Here is a 17,895-nt window from a genome sequence, read left to right on the forward strand (position 1 = left end):
CTTTGCATGAGGCTTTTTAAATAGATGGTAAGAAGATCAGACAGTGGAACTGGGGTAGTAACTTAAAGACTGAATGCAGTGATTTATTAGCAAAAAAAGAAAATGGGCAAGTTAGAAACCAAAGCAATAAGATACATCTATAGCTACATCTTTCTTTCCCTTCCCCATCAGCTCCATGCTGTGCCTAGCCTTAATTTGTGCAGTTGACTCCAGGCTCTAAGACACTGCACTGGTATTAGAGATGGAGCTTAGAGACTGGGCGGGAAAGCCAGGGAGAATTTTGGGTGTGCATTGGTATTGAGGGACTTTGCAAAAGCCAGGGGGAAAAGATAGGCACTTCTAAAAATTCAAAGATTTCAGGTTCTTTATTATGGTTTATTGAAAGGTGCATGGAAAGGTGTGCGTGTGTGTGGTGTGTGTTACCGTAAACATATTAAAATAAATGCAACTGCAGCCGATGACCATACTGTATCGATCCTTCCAGTGGCTTGGGAATGAATTTGATTCTAGAAATGAAAGAAAAGATTAATGAGGCTGTTAGTCTTCTTCTGAATTAGAGTGCTTCTTCCTCTGGCTGCAGTGAGGTTGTTTTTCAGATCCTTTTATTTTATCCTCTAATTTGTGAACTCACTAGGTTTTCCGGGCACCTAGAGAGAATCCTTTTCTCCATATAAATACAGATACTCTCTCACACACAATGAGCTTCCTCTAAGAACTGGGAGAGTCAGTTGACCTCCCCTGTGGTAAGAATATATATGTTTTTCCCCTTCTCTTACATTCCATAAAAAATTGTCTAGGTATGCATCAGTGGAGGAGGGCAGGAGAGAGGTGTAATGAAATGTTTTGTGATCTAAGTACTATAAGTTAATAAAATAATTGGCTCCAACTGACTTACCAAAAAAAAATGGTTTTCTAACACACGAGCTTGTGGATGGTTTCAAAGCACTACTCTTGATCTTGAAATTCCAGATTTATTTCACAATGACTGAAAATTTCAGATTTCTGAGTCCAGTTAAAAAATGAAAGTATATTGAATAGTATGCTATCTTAGAATGATTTTTAAGAGCACTTTTCTTTTGGCTTAGCATGGGAGTAGACAAGATATGGCTGGTGATTGCTGATGGTGTGGAATGTATCAGCCATAATAAATAAGCAACCGAGATTTTTATTTCCCTTTGCTAGTGGGCAGTGTGTGTGTGTATGTGTGTATGTGTGTGTGTGTGTAGTGTAGTGTGTTGTGTATGTGCTGAAAGAGAGAGAACCAGTCATCAATTTCATCTGGGGAGGAACTTGAAGTGGGATCCCCTAGCTTGGTGGCTCTCAGCTGACACCTGTAGGGACTGCTCTGTACTGAAGAGAAATGCTCTCAGCTCCCTCCACGGAGGAGCGGCAGCACAATGCAGTGCCATAAATTACTGCTAGTTTCAGCTTGTAGGAAAAAAAAAAGTGTTAATTGGATAGTGAGCTTCTGTGTCCAGGCAATAAATTGGTTTGTGTGTGTGTGTGTGTGTGTGTGTGTGTATGTGGTGGGGGGAGATAGTGGGAAGTGGTGAGGGAAATACATGTGTTTTCTTGACATGACCGGATGACACATTTGAGAGTAATTTTTTTTTAAAAAATGCCTTAAAAACAATTCACTATTTATGATTTCTATACCATTACAAGAACCTGTCAGATTAGAGTTGAATAAAGAGAGGTGATTTAATAGTACAGTGAGTAATTCAAAGATATGATTTTAAATTCAAGCATCCTGGAACCACAGCAGCTAAGGTGACACACATGCCAGCTGCTGTTTTAACCACACAAATTCTAAGAGCTGACAGCCAGAAAGGACTTGAAGAGGAGTTAAGATCACTACACTGTTAGGCAAAATATTAAATATTTCACCCATCTTTAGAGGAGTTAATATTATGGCAGCTGAGACACAAATGCTGCTAAAAATAGACATCTGACTCCAGTGGGAAGTTTTCTCCTATAACGGATTATTCCTTTAATAAAAAGGAAGAAAATACTTGGTTGAAATTTAAGAGAGATGCCCAAGAAACTATCAATATTCCTTCTCTCTCTGAGAAAAATAAAATGGTAGGAATGCTATACAAATCCATGCTGGCAGCTTCCAGTCAACGTTTTGATATGCTCTGCCTGTTGTAAAATCAGCTATTAACTGAGATTTAAATAGGTTGTATTTTTATTGTCCATGTAACCAGTGCACAATACAAGCAGAAATTCCTAATAGAGCCTTTTCCCCCCTCTCCTTCTCATATATTTTAAAAATTAAACTTTCTCAGAAATAGTAAAAGACAACATTAACCGAATCTCTATACAAACCTGGGAGGGTTACCTATTAACAGCTATAATAAACTACAAGGGTGTAATGGCTGATTGTAAGAGTGTGATATTAATTATTAGGAGACATTAGTTCTTACTTGTAGATCAGGACAAATAAGCTCCTTCCAATAAGGTTAACTCTGACTTCCTAACAGCACTAGTTATATACCTGGTTTCTGGGCTGAATAATGATTATATGATACTCTAACAGACTTTAGAACTTAATTTTTATTTTCATTCTCTGCAGATTTCTGGGTCCTTATAAAAAGACAAAATAAAACCAAAATGCATCACCGACACACAACCAACTGATATGCTGGCATCTTAGCTTGGCCTTGCAGAGGCGGAGAGGAAAGAAGAGGAGCTGTTGTGATTTCCACATCTAACAGCTTCTGGCTATTTCACAGCGTCTGTGTTTGAACCCTACTGTTGGGGAGGGACAAAGAGAAGTAAAACCCAGCCTGTGAGGCCGCTGTGTGCAAGGAATTCTGCTTTGGCTACAGTGGTACTGGAAGTCCATGATATGACAGAAGAAGCAGGCCTTTGAAGCTCCTCTGGGGTTGATAAGTGGTGCCTTAAAGAGCCAAGGGGCCCCTTTCTCCCTTCTGGTTTGGGACACTACATCTGGAGGAGAAACACTTGAGGCATTACCAAGCATTCAAGGACCCTGGTTCATTGCTGGCTTCTTGTAATTGCCTGGAAAGTGTGACTCGAACTGCTTCCCTTTTGCCTGGTACCACTGATGGTACCTGACAGATGACGGTATTTGAAGAGTGAAGCATCTGTTGACACCACCGATAAATGGATGCGTGATTGCCCTTGACGTTCTGTTGACACCTTTTCCAGAGCGTTGCTTCCAAAGTGTATCCTCCCTTTGGTCTGGAAGTTCTGTGGCTGCCCTGTACTACTGGGATCTACGTTTTCCAGTTGGGAGGGGACTATAGGGAGAGAGGGAGGGGTTGCTGGAAGAAGAAGAAGAAAAAAAGAGCTAGATAAAGGAGGGTGCATCCCTCCCACTCCTGCCCATCCCCTTACCCGACTTATTTCCGGATCCCTATTTCTGCATCACGGTGGCCAGGACCATTTTGACCCTGTCGGCCCCGGCACCCCCCCGCCGCACCCCAGCTCCGAGCATGGGGACGGCACTTCTCCAGCGCGGGGGCTGCTTTCTCGTGTGCCTCTCGCTGCTGCTCCTGGGCTGCTGGGCAGAGCTGGGCAGCGGGCTGGAGTTCCCGGGCGCTGAGGGCCAGTGGACGCGTTTCCCCAAGTGGAACGCCTGCTGCGAGAGCGAGATGAGCTTCCAGCTCAAGACGCGCAGCGCCCGGGGCCTAGTGCTCTACTTCGACGATGAGGGCTTCTGCGACTTCCTGGAGCTCATTCTGACGCGCGGCGGCCGCCTGCAGCTCAGCTTCTCCATCTTCTGCGCCGAGCCCGCCACGCTCCTGGCCGACACCCCCGTCAACGACGGCGCGTGGCACAGCGTGCGTATCCGACGTCAGTTCCGCAACACCACGCTCTTCATCGACCAGGTGGAGGCCAAGTGGGTGGAGGTTAAGTCCAAGCGCCGGGACATGACGGTGTTCAGCGGCCTCTTCGTCGGAGGGCTGCCTCCGGAACTGCGCGCCGCGGCGCTCAAGCTCACGCTGGCCTCCGTGCGGGAGCGAGAGCCCTTCAAAGGGTGGATTCGCGACGTGCGGGTCAACTCCTCACAGGCGCTTCTGGTGGACAGCGGTGAGGTGAAGCTGGACGACGAGCCGCCCAACAGCGGCGGCGGGAGCCCGTGCGAGGCTGGCGAGGAGGGCGAGGGCGGGGTGTGCCTCAACGGAGGCGTGTGCTCCGTAGTGGACGACCAGGCGGTGTGCGACTGCTCGCGAACTGGCTTCCGCGGCAAGGACTGCAGCCAAGGTAAGGCCCGACGACGTCTGAGCCCCGGGGGCCTCAGCCTGGGCAGGGCGCGGGGAGGCAGGGCGAGGCAGGCCCGGGCCGGTGCATGGGGGCTTCCTTCTCTGGAGAGTGTTTCAGATAGGGTACCGGTGAAGACCTGTTTTGGGTGTTTCTGCCTTATCACCTCTCACAGCCCCTCCCTTGGTATCCTCGTCATGGTTGAGCAGCTCCCATTTCCAGGTTCAGTTCCTCCCGGGAGCCCGTTCTACCAACCCTGCTTCCTTCCAAGTGGCAGGGAGAATGACCTCTCCTCTTAAATCCTCTGGTTCTTTGCCCAGCCGCTCCCTATCTTCATCGGGCTGGGGCGCACCTGAACGTACGCTGTGCTTTTCCTCTACCACCACTAAGTCTGTACTACACCTATTTTCCCCGTGTGATGCAGATAAGCATCTAGAAGATGGGGCACACGCTTGGTGAAAAATGAAGTCAGGAGAGATTCACCATGGTTGAATATCCCCACGTAGTTACTCGTTGGTAAAGGACAAGGGAGACAGGATTCATAAGCACAGCTGTGCTTTTTACAAGAAAAGTGATACGACCTGCTCCTGGTTGTGGGAAAAGGTGGTGGGGCGGGGGAGGGCTTGTGAGGGTTTCCTTGATTAGAAGGAAGAGGGTTCTTGGAATTAATGTTAGTTTCTTTGGTTATGTCCAAGTCCAACATTTGTCAGTTTAATAAAATTATATTATTTCTGTGGTTTCGTGAAATGGGAGAGAGGTCAGCTCATGTTTAGAAATGTTAGAGATTAAATAGCATATTTCTCAATTAGCAGATGACTTGGGAGGATAAATAGTACAGAAATTTAGATGTTGCTGGACTGGGAAGCTTCTTCAGGCTAATAAACAGGGGATGCAGATGAAGGATTGCAAGAGATTTTCCAAGGATATTCAGCTAATGATATTTACCTGAGTAGTGGAGGCCAAGTTGTAATTCCTGTTGTTCTTAGGGATTGAAACAGTGTGGAATTTAAAAAACTCATATCTCTATAAGTTTTATTTTCTCCCCTTTATACATAAAATTCAGTCGTTACTGTGTTTCTCCAATGTTGCTACACGAAAGTGACCAAGGAGAAATATTGTATAAACACAGGAAAGCCTTTGAACAAAAACCAAGTGATATGAAAAAGAAGAAATATGGATGTATCTGTGGCTGAGATGTCAAGGTTTAAAGTAGATAGCTTATGGGTCAAATCAAAGCAATCAACACACGGATAAATGGCATTTGTGGCTGATTTTTTAAAAAGGTGAATTGTGAAATCTGATTTTGAAAGCTGTAGTGACAAAAGCTCTATGTATGGCTGTATTTTATTGTATAATGTCTTCTGTTGTTGTTGTTGTTGGGTTTTTTTTTGCTGACACTGCTAAGGGGAACTAGCCCTTGTAAATCTTATTGGACTTGGCAGTCCTCTCTTACCTGACTTTAAGAGAAATGAAGACTTGATAAAATTTGTAATTGTTAAAACAGCAAAGGGAGTTAGGAAGAAAAAAAATCTGGTCATTAGGAGAGTTCTGTAGCCTTCATGGGCTAATGGAAAAAAAGTAAAACATTATTTCATTGCTTTCTGCCTTCACGAAGGTTTTTGTTTTCATGTATCTTGTCTTAAGTAATTATAGAAGACTGTATTCCATGGCCTATACTGCACTTCAGTTTGATCAGTAAATTTCCATGGATTTAGCATCAGGCTTTATAGTTATGTTTTCCAAAAATAAAACAGTACCTGCTTTTTCTCTACCAAATCTAACTTAATTGTGAACCATGAATAAGATAGCTATATTTGATGGTTTGCTATAGTATAATTTGAAGTTGCATACCTCTGCACTGATAAATAGAAATGAATTAAAAACTGACATTATTTTATGGGACAAATTGCTCTAAGTATCCCAGTGCTGCTTTAAAATACAGAGCCAGCAATTTAACGAAGAACACATGAGATATAACTTCCTTCCTTAAATTAGGAAACAAATATGACACAATGACAGCTTGTTCTGTGTGGGAGGGTGTTTTAAATGAAAATTTTTTATTTTTCTGTGCATTTTTAACGTAGGAATCCAGGGATGTGCATAATCAGGAACAGTTAAGAGTGGAGAAAGCATGGCAGAAGTAATATTTTGAAGAGAAGCAGAATTAGATAGCTCTGAAATGCATTTTGCAAGTGGCTAGCTCTTTCCATGAGAGGAAGAATTTGGAATTAGATATATAATTGAACAGTATACTACCTGATGCATAAGGTAATTCAACCCAGAAAAGAAAATCCATCAGGATAGTTCTGGAGCATTGATTCATTTTGAAAATTTGAAATGAAAACGGAGTGCAAAGATCACCACTAGTCATGAAAGGAAACAAAAGGCTGGGTTCCTTTGATTATCACAGAAACGGGTGATGGAGTGATAAAGGCAGAGTTGGTCTCCCCAGAAGGATTGGCTCCATTTTGCTTATTTTCCCTGTTTCATGTGTGTCAAGTGACTATTAAATAATTAATTGAGAATGGATGCCTCTCCCAACACCAATCATGTATTGATGGCTAGGGATAGATGATTTCTATTCAGATGAAGTATAAACAAAGCCCTGCCTGTAGCCAGTATTTGCACTAATTGCCACATTAAAGAAATAATAATAATTTTAAAACAAATAAATCCATAATCATTAGAGAAAATTTGGAAAAAAATTAACAGCAAACATTAAACAATATTCAAATTATATCTGGTCCCAACTACAATTTCTTTTTTTTTAACTTAATGAAAATGTCTAATATTATTTTAGTTGCCTTTGTATTCAAAATACAGTAAGAATTATTAAAAATAAAATAAGAATATTTTTTTTTCTAGAATGTCTTTAAACAACTTATGCATCTATGGATTTCTAGAATATTTTCATTTAATGAGCTCATGTTCATCCTTGCTCTATTTGTTCAGGCAGGTCTAGCAAGTTTTTATTTATTTATTTATGTGGTGATATAAAGAGAACACAAGGACAGTTATGTGTCATGATCAGGTTAGTGACAGAGCCTGGGTAAGAGCGCCAACACCCTTATTCTCAAGCCCTGTATTTATCATGTCTGCTGAATAAGATTTCCAGTTTATTAGGTTTGATATTTTTTCAGATTCAGGGATTATTCAAAAGAAAAAAAAAATATATATATATATATATATGGCTGATGGAACAGAACTAACTTATGTGTTTTGTCCCTGAGAGTCAGCTCAGACGTCACTATACAAGAATGTCACCGTTCCTGAATGATGGATGCTTATAGGGTACATAGCTTTTTCAGTGAATCATACCCATCTAAGTGCCCTGGGACCATTATTATTTAATAAGTTTCTACTTAAGGAGACTAATAATTTCTTAGCAGCTTAAAAGAATTAGTGAATTCTATGGCTACCCAGTTAAAAATGAGAATAAAACACTGATCAATGAGAATTTAAGTTATATGTTTTACGACTTCCAGGTCCAGCTTTTATGCATTTTAGGGTCCCTTATATGAAAATTTCATACTAGACTCTGAGTATCAATTTTATTCCTGTTTAAATAGCCAGAAACACATATGGCTTATGATGGCTGATTGCTTAATATCACTAAACATGACAGTGTGATAGATATCATTTAATAAAGCCTTTGCTTTCTATGACTTTACTAATGTGGCCAGATGGACAACCATATTCACTCAGTCGTTTATTCATTCATTCCTTTCTTTGTTCAACAGATATTGACTAAGTGCTTTGTATGTGCCTGAATCATAGGCCCAAGCAATACAATTGTGAGTAAACTCTCAGAAATAGTTCCTACCTTAATAGGAAGGTAGAAACCTCACGTTTCTTTGTGGAGGCACAGTAATTTAAAAATAAATAAATGAAAACTTTAAATGATGGTATGTATTTTGAAGGACAGGTACATGGTAATTTGAGAACTTTAAAATAATGTGAACGGACCTAATCAAAAAAAAATTTCCCTTAGGGGTGATATTTAAACTAAAATCTGAGAGTTGAGAAGGAATTAGCCAGGTAAAGGCAGAGGAGAAATATTAGGTCAGAAGCCTGGTGCAGGAGATGGCATGGCACATTCAGACAACTGAGGGAAGGCCCTTGAGTATGGAGCTCTTAGAGAGAGGAGTAGGGCCAGGTCACGTAGGGCCTTCTAGCCCATGTCAAGGATTTTAATCTTTATTGTAAAAATGATGAAAAAGCAGTGGAGGGAGTTTAGTGTGGAAGGTAAGGAGGAGGGTATCGTTATCAAATTTACATTTCAAGAATGTCACTGACTACAGTGTAGAGACCAGATTGATAGGGGCCTAGAGAAAAAGAGAAAGCATTATTTTCTGTCAGTCAACAACATTTGTTAAGCACACACTGTAATCTGTAGATTGAACCAGGGGACATAGAGGAAAAGATTCTTTCTCTAAGGAAGTTAGAATCTTTGTAAGCTTGGTTATGTATAGAACTCTAAGGCCACTTGTTGTTTGGAACACTGTGGTTCTACTTGTAAAATGCATTATCTGAACCCTTTATGTGGATTATCATATGGTTTCTCTCAGATATACCCATCGAATCTGTAGGCTCCTGGAGCGCATTGGCAGTGCCATACTTTATCACACCCCCAAGTACCTCGCTCAACATGCCTTCCTTCTGACAGTATATATTGATTGATTGATTCTAGGCTTTCAATATTTTAACTGCTACAATAAAGGGAAGTACTACATAGATACTTATAATTTTCGTAAGGTTAAAAAATTGTAAGTAGTTACCATATAGGTAGGTACTAGACAAAAATGATTCAGAGATTTTGCCAGTTTTGTTTGAAGCCTACCATCTGAGGAAAAGGTGGATCACCTGTGCTGAGAAAGCTTTGAGTGGAATGGATAAATTCATAATTTTGATTTAGATAAAATGTTCTGGGAAGCTCTTAAAGCATAACAATTATCTATCAGAATAAGCTTATCTTGATTATAAACTAATAATCAAAACTGAGTTACCATTCTAAGATGCCACAGATGAGGTTGAATGTGTTATTTTAACTATTCTGAGATGCATTTGAATTATGCAGACTGTGGGACCATGCTGCCTGGTTTAAGTGGGCACACTCAAATTTTATTCCTCAATGTTGTCATCTGTGAAAATGGTATAATAATAGTACTTACTTCATAGGGCTCTTATCAAAATTAAGCAGGTGACTTCATGTAAAGCTCTTAGAATAGTGTCTGGCACATAGTAAATATTTTGAAGTATCCACTTGCTATTTTTGTTACTATTATCACCACTACCACCAGCACCACTACTTCTACTGATACTATTTTCTTTAGGGCTACTGTCAAGCAGAATTTAAATATGGAACATTTTCTTCTTCATTTAAAAGGAATTCTAATGTAATAATGATCCTTGCTTGATTAGCCCAAAAGTTTCAGCTTATAAAGAAAAGCAAAGAGTAAACAGATTCAGCCTCTATTTCTGTTTTACACAGCTGTGCTCTAATGTTAACCATGTCTGGTTGTGATTCAAAATATTTAAAACATCATATTCTACTTGAGAATTTTTATTATGATTAAGTGAGCCTTTAACACAAAGGCATTTGTAAAAACTGTCACTTTCCATATAAACTAATACCTTTATCCATCCCAATCCTGTACTTAGTGATTTTTACTATATTTATCCTAATGTATACGTATATATATCTAATGGATCTATCCTATTTATATTTTGTCTTTGAGGCTTTTTGATAAGTTAAAGTTATTTACATGTATGTTGCAGAGAAGCTAGGATACTTGAGCTTTAAAAAGCTCAAGAAAGATTTCTTATAGTTATAAACAGATTATATTTTTAGTGTAAAATCATATATGCTAGTAACATCATGTTCCAGTTTTGGATAGCATTAAATGAAATGGGATAATTAAATGGTTATTTAAGGAATTCCTGATTGACTGCAAAAAGGACAGGTACTATATAATATTTCTGTTATTCTTAGCTGCATTCTGAGTATTAGGACTCTGAGCCACACTGGTTTCTGAAAACAGGAACCACATTCCATATCCCTTTCTCAGTGAGCAGTTGGTGGCTACACTGTTCGTAGGGTTAACTCCTATAAATATACACTGAAAATTAGGCCTTATTAAGATATTCAGGTTTGGTTTTATTATGGAGATAATAAACCTATTATTAGACGTTGTTACGTAAACTGTACTTTCAAAAAATTGCACAAGTATATTTGACATAATTCAGAATAAATCATTTTTGCATTCCAAAAGATTTTAGTTCATTATGCATCACAGTATTATGCAAAACCCTTGTACTTTTTCCTTGTGTACTTCTCTATAATTTTATGTCTCAGTCCCTTTCTGTTACTTGGAAGTGCAGGAATAGGTAAGTGTGTGTGGTCCTTGCTGAGTAGTAAGTCTTAAAATGTCTGAATTAAGTTTTGGGAAAAAAAGGGTTTTTTTGTTAGTTGCTTTAGAGCTTTTCAGCAATTGCACGGCTTTTTGGTTTTCCCTCTTAAGCATGGAGTTCATGTATTTCCACTTGAATATGCGAATGGGTACAATGCTCTCTCAGATTATTTTCCTATAATGTTATTGTTTCCACAATGTGTGTAAACAGAATGTGGCATGGGGTCTGAAGAACTAAATTCCAGGTGTGGCATTGCCTCTAAGTTGCTGTTAAAAGTAGAGTAAGGCTGCTAATGTCCTAATTTCAATGTCCAAGATTGCAAATTGAGAAACACCTAATCAGACTACTGCTGATTGTGAACCCCTGCTAATAACCTAACTCAAAGAGTGTTTATGAGTAGCCGATACATGTAAACTCTCAGAAAAACTTGAAAATCTAGAAGAAATATCTAATGGCAGCAGTATAGTGGCTCTAGGATTTGTGAATGTTAATAGTGAAAATGTTAAACTTGTTTCTGTAAATATACTTTGAGGTCATTTTAGATGAATTTTAGATCATTTACACTCAATAGTAGGTATAAGATTTGGTGGAGTTTTCTTAGTACCTATTGACACATTATATAGACAAGCTGAATAAAGAGGGCAGTAGTCCCCTTGTTCCTCCTGTATAAAATCTAAACAAATGAAATTAGTAATTTAAGGTAGCAACTGTATGAGTACGTATTGCATGATTCTGTTTATGTGAAGTTCAAAACAGACACAACTAATCTATGGTGATAGAGGTCAGAATAGAAGTTACCTTTTAGTAATGTTGATTAGAAGAGGACACAGTGGAGCCTTTGGCATGATCTGGGTGTGATTACATGGGCATATGTATTTGTAAAGATGCATGTATTATACACTTAAGATTTATGTACTTTACTGTATATAAGCTCTACCTGAAAAAAAAAATCCTTCAGATTGTGAAAGGAATGTTGCTCAATGAATACTAATGCACTGAATACGTATAAAAAATTACTTACAAAGGGGTCCTTAATGTAAATCCATATTTACAAATCTTAGCAAAAGAATCAAATATTTGTAACATAAATCCAATGACCATTCCAGGGAGCAAGTGTATTTATATATGAATACATCTAAGAGAAAGGAGAGAGAGTATTGTTTTAAATACCTTACAACCTTTGAACTTGTTTCCAGTTTCTTGTGCTTTTATAATGAAGATAAAACATAGGTTCTTATTTTACATTTTCATCTGTTGAGTGAAAGTCTTACCAATACATTCAAGCAATGTATGTTTTCTAATTAGAATAACTCAACTGCTGGTATTTTAGGTAATTAGTAATCAGTAAGTTGTAAAAGCTCAAATATTTGAATGAGTGATTGGATATTGGAAAAAAAAAATCACTAGCCCAACTATACTGTCTAAATCTACAAATATACATGATTTCTCCCCCAAAATATTAGGCATCAAATTGTTTCAAAAGATGCACTAGGCGCCCCTACTTTAACGGTGCCATAAGCACTTCTTGAATGTGAATACAATTTAACATCATTCTGTTTAGAATCACATTTATTATACTTACTATTTAGTGTTTACTGAGTGAAAGGCATTGTATACAAAGTATACTTTATCTGTTTTACCTCATTTATTCCTGCAACATCGTACTTGATAGGTTCTATAAAATTCCCATTTTACAAATGTTAAAACTATGTATGTATTAGAAAAGCTAACTTGCCAAAAGTTCCATAGCTCAATGGCAGAGATGAAATTTGAGCCCAGGTGTGTCTGTTGCCCCAGCAGGCAACTCTGTCCATTATATGACAAAACCTGTGTGTTTTAACAGACAGGTAATGGCTGCTGAAAATGTATTCACTAGTTGTTAACTTGGTGCTAATTTTAATGGCCAATTTATAATAAAGCCTTCAGAATTGAGGATTGTGGCAGACCCTTACATTTAGTGCCATTTCCTAATGTCATGATAGTAAAGAAATGGATTAGCTTGTCAGGATTCATCACACTTTGTTTCTATAATGCTTGCTTATTTGCTTCTTTTGTTGGCCTTCTATTCATATTATGCTTAATAAGTTGATTCTACTCTAATGTAACCATAAGTAAAGCCCCAGTATATTGCATCTAAAGAATATTACAAATAATTCTTGATCTTTTGAATGAAAATATTTAGTTTTCCAAAAACAAGCAACACAGTTTTTATCTATTTCAGATTCTAGGAGATAAAATTATTGAAAATAGCAAAGTCCATGGTGATTCAGCAGAAATGTAAAGACCTAGGCTTGTTCCCTAAGTAGGCCCTTCGTGAGAGTTGCTGAGTCAGAACATGGTTCTGCTGAAGATATAGATGATGGTACACTGGGCACTTAACTGAAATTACATAATGAGAAAACAGTGTCTCTTTTTGCACAAGTGAGTTTGGCTTCCCAACGCATTGCCTAAAATTGAACTTGGGGAGTAGTTCTTAGAGTTAGAAAGATATATTCTCTATGCTATTTCTGGTATATATGAGAAACTATTATTGGAAAGAAGAGGGAGGAACGTAAGACTGACCTGGTAAGATGAAGTGCTGATCTGGACTCTTGTCTAGTTACTTGTGCTCAAAACTATCTGGACTGTAATTAGAAATACATTGATGCCACATTATGGGAACAAGTGCTACTTCAAATAGCATTTTCTCAGGTTGGTTCCCAGGAGGGATCTGATGGTCTAAAAGTTACAAGAGGTGCTGCCAAGAAGAACAGTTGCGTCACTAGCATCCTAGCATCAGGAGGGGCTTTCTGTGTTTAATTATAGACATAATGAATTCTGTGTGGATGGCAATCGATAACGGAAGCAGCACTAATCACAGCTTAGGAGTTACTGTGGTTTGTGACCTAACAATACCTGGCCTTGTATGTGGAACCAGCTAAGCTTAGATGTTACTCAGACATTGCTGGATTCAGCAGAAAGAACCGCCCCAGTCCAGCAGAGGCAAGGAAATTAAAGACTTAGGTTTTTCTTCTAAGTAATGATGTCTCTCTATAATTAAGCATGCCTGGAGTTTCCTTAGGGAAGTAGCTGGCATGGCAGCCTGTAACTATAGCTGCTGTATGGAAGACACTACCTTCCAGCTTAAGCTCTTTGTCTTGAGTGAAAAATTGATTTTTTTCTGCAAATAATGTAGTTACTTATTTAAAGTTACTATATGTGATGTTTAAGGTACTAAATGTTTAATTTATCCAGTTGAAAACATTGTAAAAATAGGAAGTTATATATTGCATTTCATGACCCAAATGCACAATTACATGTGCAGGAGGATATATTTATGAACCCCTATTTTAAAAATTGGGTCAACTTTCTGTGAAATAAAGTATTGAGATATTTTAAAATAATGAGACATTTGTTTTTTGATACATAAATGTATGTCTGTGTATATGCATATAAACAGAGATATAACACAAAAATATGACGTGTACAAGAAAATTACATAATGTAAGCAGAGAAGGATATTATTTAAAAGTCTTAGAAATCATATTAAAATCCTCAAAAATATATATCGGTTAAACATATCATTAAAATGTCTTTATGATTTAAAATAGTCTATATATGTATTTTTTCTATACAAGACCTTAGAAGCCGAAAAAATTTATCCTTAAAGTATGACAAATGACTTTCTGTGATCAGGCATAGTGTTAAGAGATTTTGAGGTTTTTGCAAAGTAGCATTCTCATACTATTGATTAACAACATCCCAACTGTTCCTGGGGGTTGTATGAAAGACTAAATGTATTGTCTTGCTTTAAGATTTCTCTGGCAGTTACCAAGAGTAATTTACTTCGATGAAACTTTATTATTATAAAATAATAATAGTTATTATTTAACTATCTATTGGAATGAGCCACAGTTATGTTCAAAAAGGTGAAAAAAAGTTAAGCTAATATTAATAATGACTTCTTTAAAACTTTCATACATTAGAAAACCAGGAGGTTAAACTTACTGAGCTCCCAGTGAGTTCAGTATAAGCTAAGACCACCACAGGAATATTTTGAAACCGCCAGCCAGTGTTTTAAAAAGTCAGTAATAGCCCCCAAACCTCTTTTACCAGAGTAGGTAGGGAATCTATACAAAATTTTGTTTTTAATATTTAAATGAGGCATTTATAAGTTTCAGAACATGCCTCATTGGTCAGTTTCTATCATTATATGGGAATTTTTTTGATATATGCATCATTAATTCTCTCTTCCTCTGGCCTTTTACACCTTTGCTCAGATTAGAATGGTAGAGTTAAAACAATATGATTTTCTTCTACCACAATTTATATTTTTTTGACTCAAATAACATTTAAAGTTTTTTTTTTTTCTTGAATTGTATCCACTGTTTACTCTTCTTCAGCTTTCTACCTTGATTTCCTTCATCAAAGTACAGGCAGAGGTAGAGCTTCATGAATTAGAATAATTCTTCATCTGGGGATGGTGCTCCTCTCTGACTGTTAGTGAGAGCTGTCCCCTTTCCCAGAGGTCACTGGAAATAAAGAAGAATGATGGGTGCCTCTCCCTCCCCCAGACTCAGGACATTATTCATCCTGGACAAAGTCCCTGTTTGCATGACACAGAAAATGTGTTTCATCCTGAAACAGAGGCAATATAGATTTGGATTGGGGCCAAATGTATAATCTTGGCATGTCTTCTGCCCATAAGAGATGAAGGGTGGAAGGATGATGAGGCCTCAGGGAAGGTGTGAAGCTTGGGATGTGTGATAATTGAGAAAATGAGACAGAAGACTGAGAAAGAGGAACAGGAGATAGGAAAAAAGAAGATGATTGGGGAAAAAGGAGTGTTGGAGAAAAAGGTTAGCTGAGAGAGAGTGGAGAACTAACAGAATTTGAAACAACCAGCACATTGAGAGCTGGTGACTTAAAATACAAAAAATCGCACATCTGGTTAGTGGAGGAGAGAACAAGAATATACATTTCTTGACTACTAGCCCTGGGATTGAGCTGAAGGCAAGCATGGGGGAAGAAAAAGACAAGGATAAACATATTATTGTCTACAATTCAGTCATAGAAACTATAATCATTCTTTGTCTTTGGCAATGTGTCATTGGGCTTTTTCCTACTAATACCAATAAGAACAACAACAATAGAAAAATTGTACATAACTCATACTCTGTGTCAGACACTATTTTAAGTTCTTTACACATATTAATTCATTTAATCGTCCCCACAAACCTATAAGGTAGGTGCTATTTTCTCCATTTTAAAGATGTGAAAACTGAGGCCCACTAGGAATTTGCAAAGCTGGTATTCTAACCAAGGCTGCATGACTCCTGAGGCCGTGCCCTGAACTTGTAATTCCTTCTATTTTAATATTAAAATAATGACTGTGTATCCTCTGTACACTCTTTCACGTGTAAGAATCTCCCCTGTGTTTAAAAGATGCCTGTATAAGCTAATACAATTTCATATTTATTTTTCTCCCCATCTCTTAGTATTCCATTTAAGTGTTTAATAACTTTTTCTGGGCAGAATTTCTTCCTTAAATTTAATGAAAATCCTTTCTCTGCTGACATAAATTAATTTATTCTTATGTCCTCAGTGCAAATAAAATTCATATAGTCAGTATCTCCTTGACTTATCTTAATCTGCCTAAGAGAAAGAGTACTGTTTTCACTGAACTAAAACATTTCAGATCTCCCTTCTGTGAAACTGGTCTGACATTCAGCCTCCTTCTCCTAGTAACTGCCTGCTTTATTTATTTTACTCACTATTACTCCGATTCACTAATACCCTCCCAAAGGTTAGTTCCCAAAATATATTGCAGTCCTCTTGATATGTTCGTTAGCATTGTTGCACTTTCATGGACTCCCTAACTGTTCCTCTCCCTTCTGTCTGACTTGCTAATTTCCTTTTATACCTTGGAAATGGCATTGGCAAGGGCTTCATAAAATCCTTGGTAGGTTGTTGTTACTTGGTGGTTAAAAAAAAAGGTCTCGAAGATGGCGGAAGAGTAAGACGCGGAGATCACCTTCCTCCCCACAGATACATCAGAAATTCATCTACACGTGGAACAACTCCAACAGAACACCTACTGAACGCTGACAGAAGACCTCAGACCCCCCAAAAGGCAAGAAACTCCCCACATACCTGGGTAGGTCAAAAGAAAAAAAGAATAAACAGAGACAATAGGATATGGACGGGACCTGCACCAGTGGGAGGGAGCCGTGAAGGAGGGAAGGTTTCTACACACTACAAGCCCCTTCGAGGGCAGAGACTGCAGGTGGCGGAGGGGGAAAGCTTCGGAGTAGCGGAGGAGAGCACAGCAACAGGGGTGTGGAGGGCAAAGCAGAGAGATTTTGGCACAGAGGATCGGTGCCCTCAGGCACACACCAGCCCGAGAGACTTGTCTGCTCGGCCGCCAGAGCGGGCGGGGCTGGGAGCTGAGGCTCGGGTATCGGCTTTCAGTCGGAGCGCAGGGAGAGGTCTGGGGCTGGCGGCAGGAAGAGACCCTGAAGGGGTTAGTGCTAGCCCGGAGGGAGTCCGGGGAAAGGGTCTGGAGCTACCGGAGAGGCAAGAGACTTTTTTCCCTTTTGTTGCCTGGTGCGCGAGGAGAGGGCATTCCCCTCCCTCCCCTCTGCCTGAGTGAGCCAGAGCCCCCGAATCAGCGGCTCCTTTAAACCCGTCCTGTCTGAGCGAAGAACGGACGCCCTCCGGCGACCTACGCGCAGAGGCGGGGCCAGGTCCAAGGCTGAGACCCGGGAGCTGTGAGAGCAGAGACAGGGAAATCTCTCTGTGCAGCCTCCGAGGCAGCGGATTAAAGCTCCACAGTCCATTTGATGTGCCCTGCGTCTGTGGAGTGCATGAATGGACAGCGAATCATCCCAAATTGAGGAAGTGGACCTTGAGGACAAGATTTAAGACTTTCCCCCCCTTTTTTTTTCCTCTTTTTATAACGAATTATCTCAAATTAAGGAGGTGGACTTAGCAAGATTTCAGACTTTTCGCCCTTTTCCTCTTTTTACAACGAATTATCCCAAATCGAGGAGGTGGACTTGGAGAGCAAGATTTTTGATTTTTCCCCCTGCTCTCTTTTTGTGAATGTGTATGTGTAATCTTCTGTGTAAGATTCTCTCTGTATAGCTTTGCTTCCACCATATGTCCCAGGGTTCTTTCGGTCCGTGTTTTTTTTCAATAATTACTTTTTAATTTTAATAACGCTACTATATTTCATACTTTATTCTATTTTACTTTACCTGCTCTTTCTTTTTT

At 39.0% G+C, this 17,895-nt stretch overlaps 1 protein-coding gene across 33 annotated transcripts in view; it reads left to right on the forward strand.

Annotated features, from left to right (window-relative positions):
- Positions 1–3,461: 3,461 nt before the first annotated feature.
- NRXN1 (neurexin 1) overlaps positions 3,462–17,895 on the forward strand; it is a gene marked incomplete at both ends in the record, with an annotated part of 1,144,386 nt that continues 1,129,952 nt past the window's right edge. For 32 of the 33 annotated variants that reach the window (XM_079720542.1, XM_079720558.1, XM_079720524.1 and 29 more), the window contains one exon: positions 3,462–4,233. In XM_079720542.1, coding sequence (XP_079576668.1) covers positions 3,462–4,233 — 772 coding nt within the window. Of the gene's footprint in view, positions 4,249–17,895 lie in introns of all 33 variants that reach the window. The other variant, XM_079720554.1, reaches the window with a different exon arrangement.

Source organism: Hyperoodon ampullatus (genome assembly GCF_949752795.1).
Source record: "Hyperoodon ampullatus genome assembly, chromosome: 15".
Taxonomy (NCBI): domain Eukaryota; kingdom Metazoa; phylum Chordata; class Mammalia; order Artiodactyla; family Ziphiidae; genus Hyperoodon; species Hyperoodon ampullatus.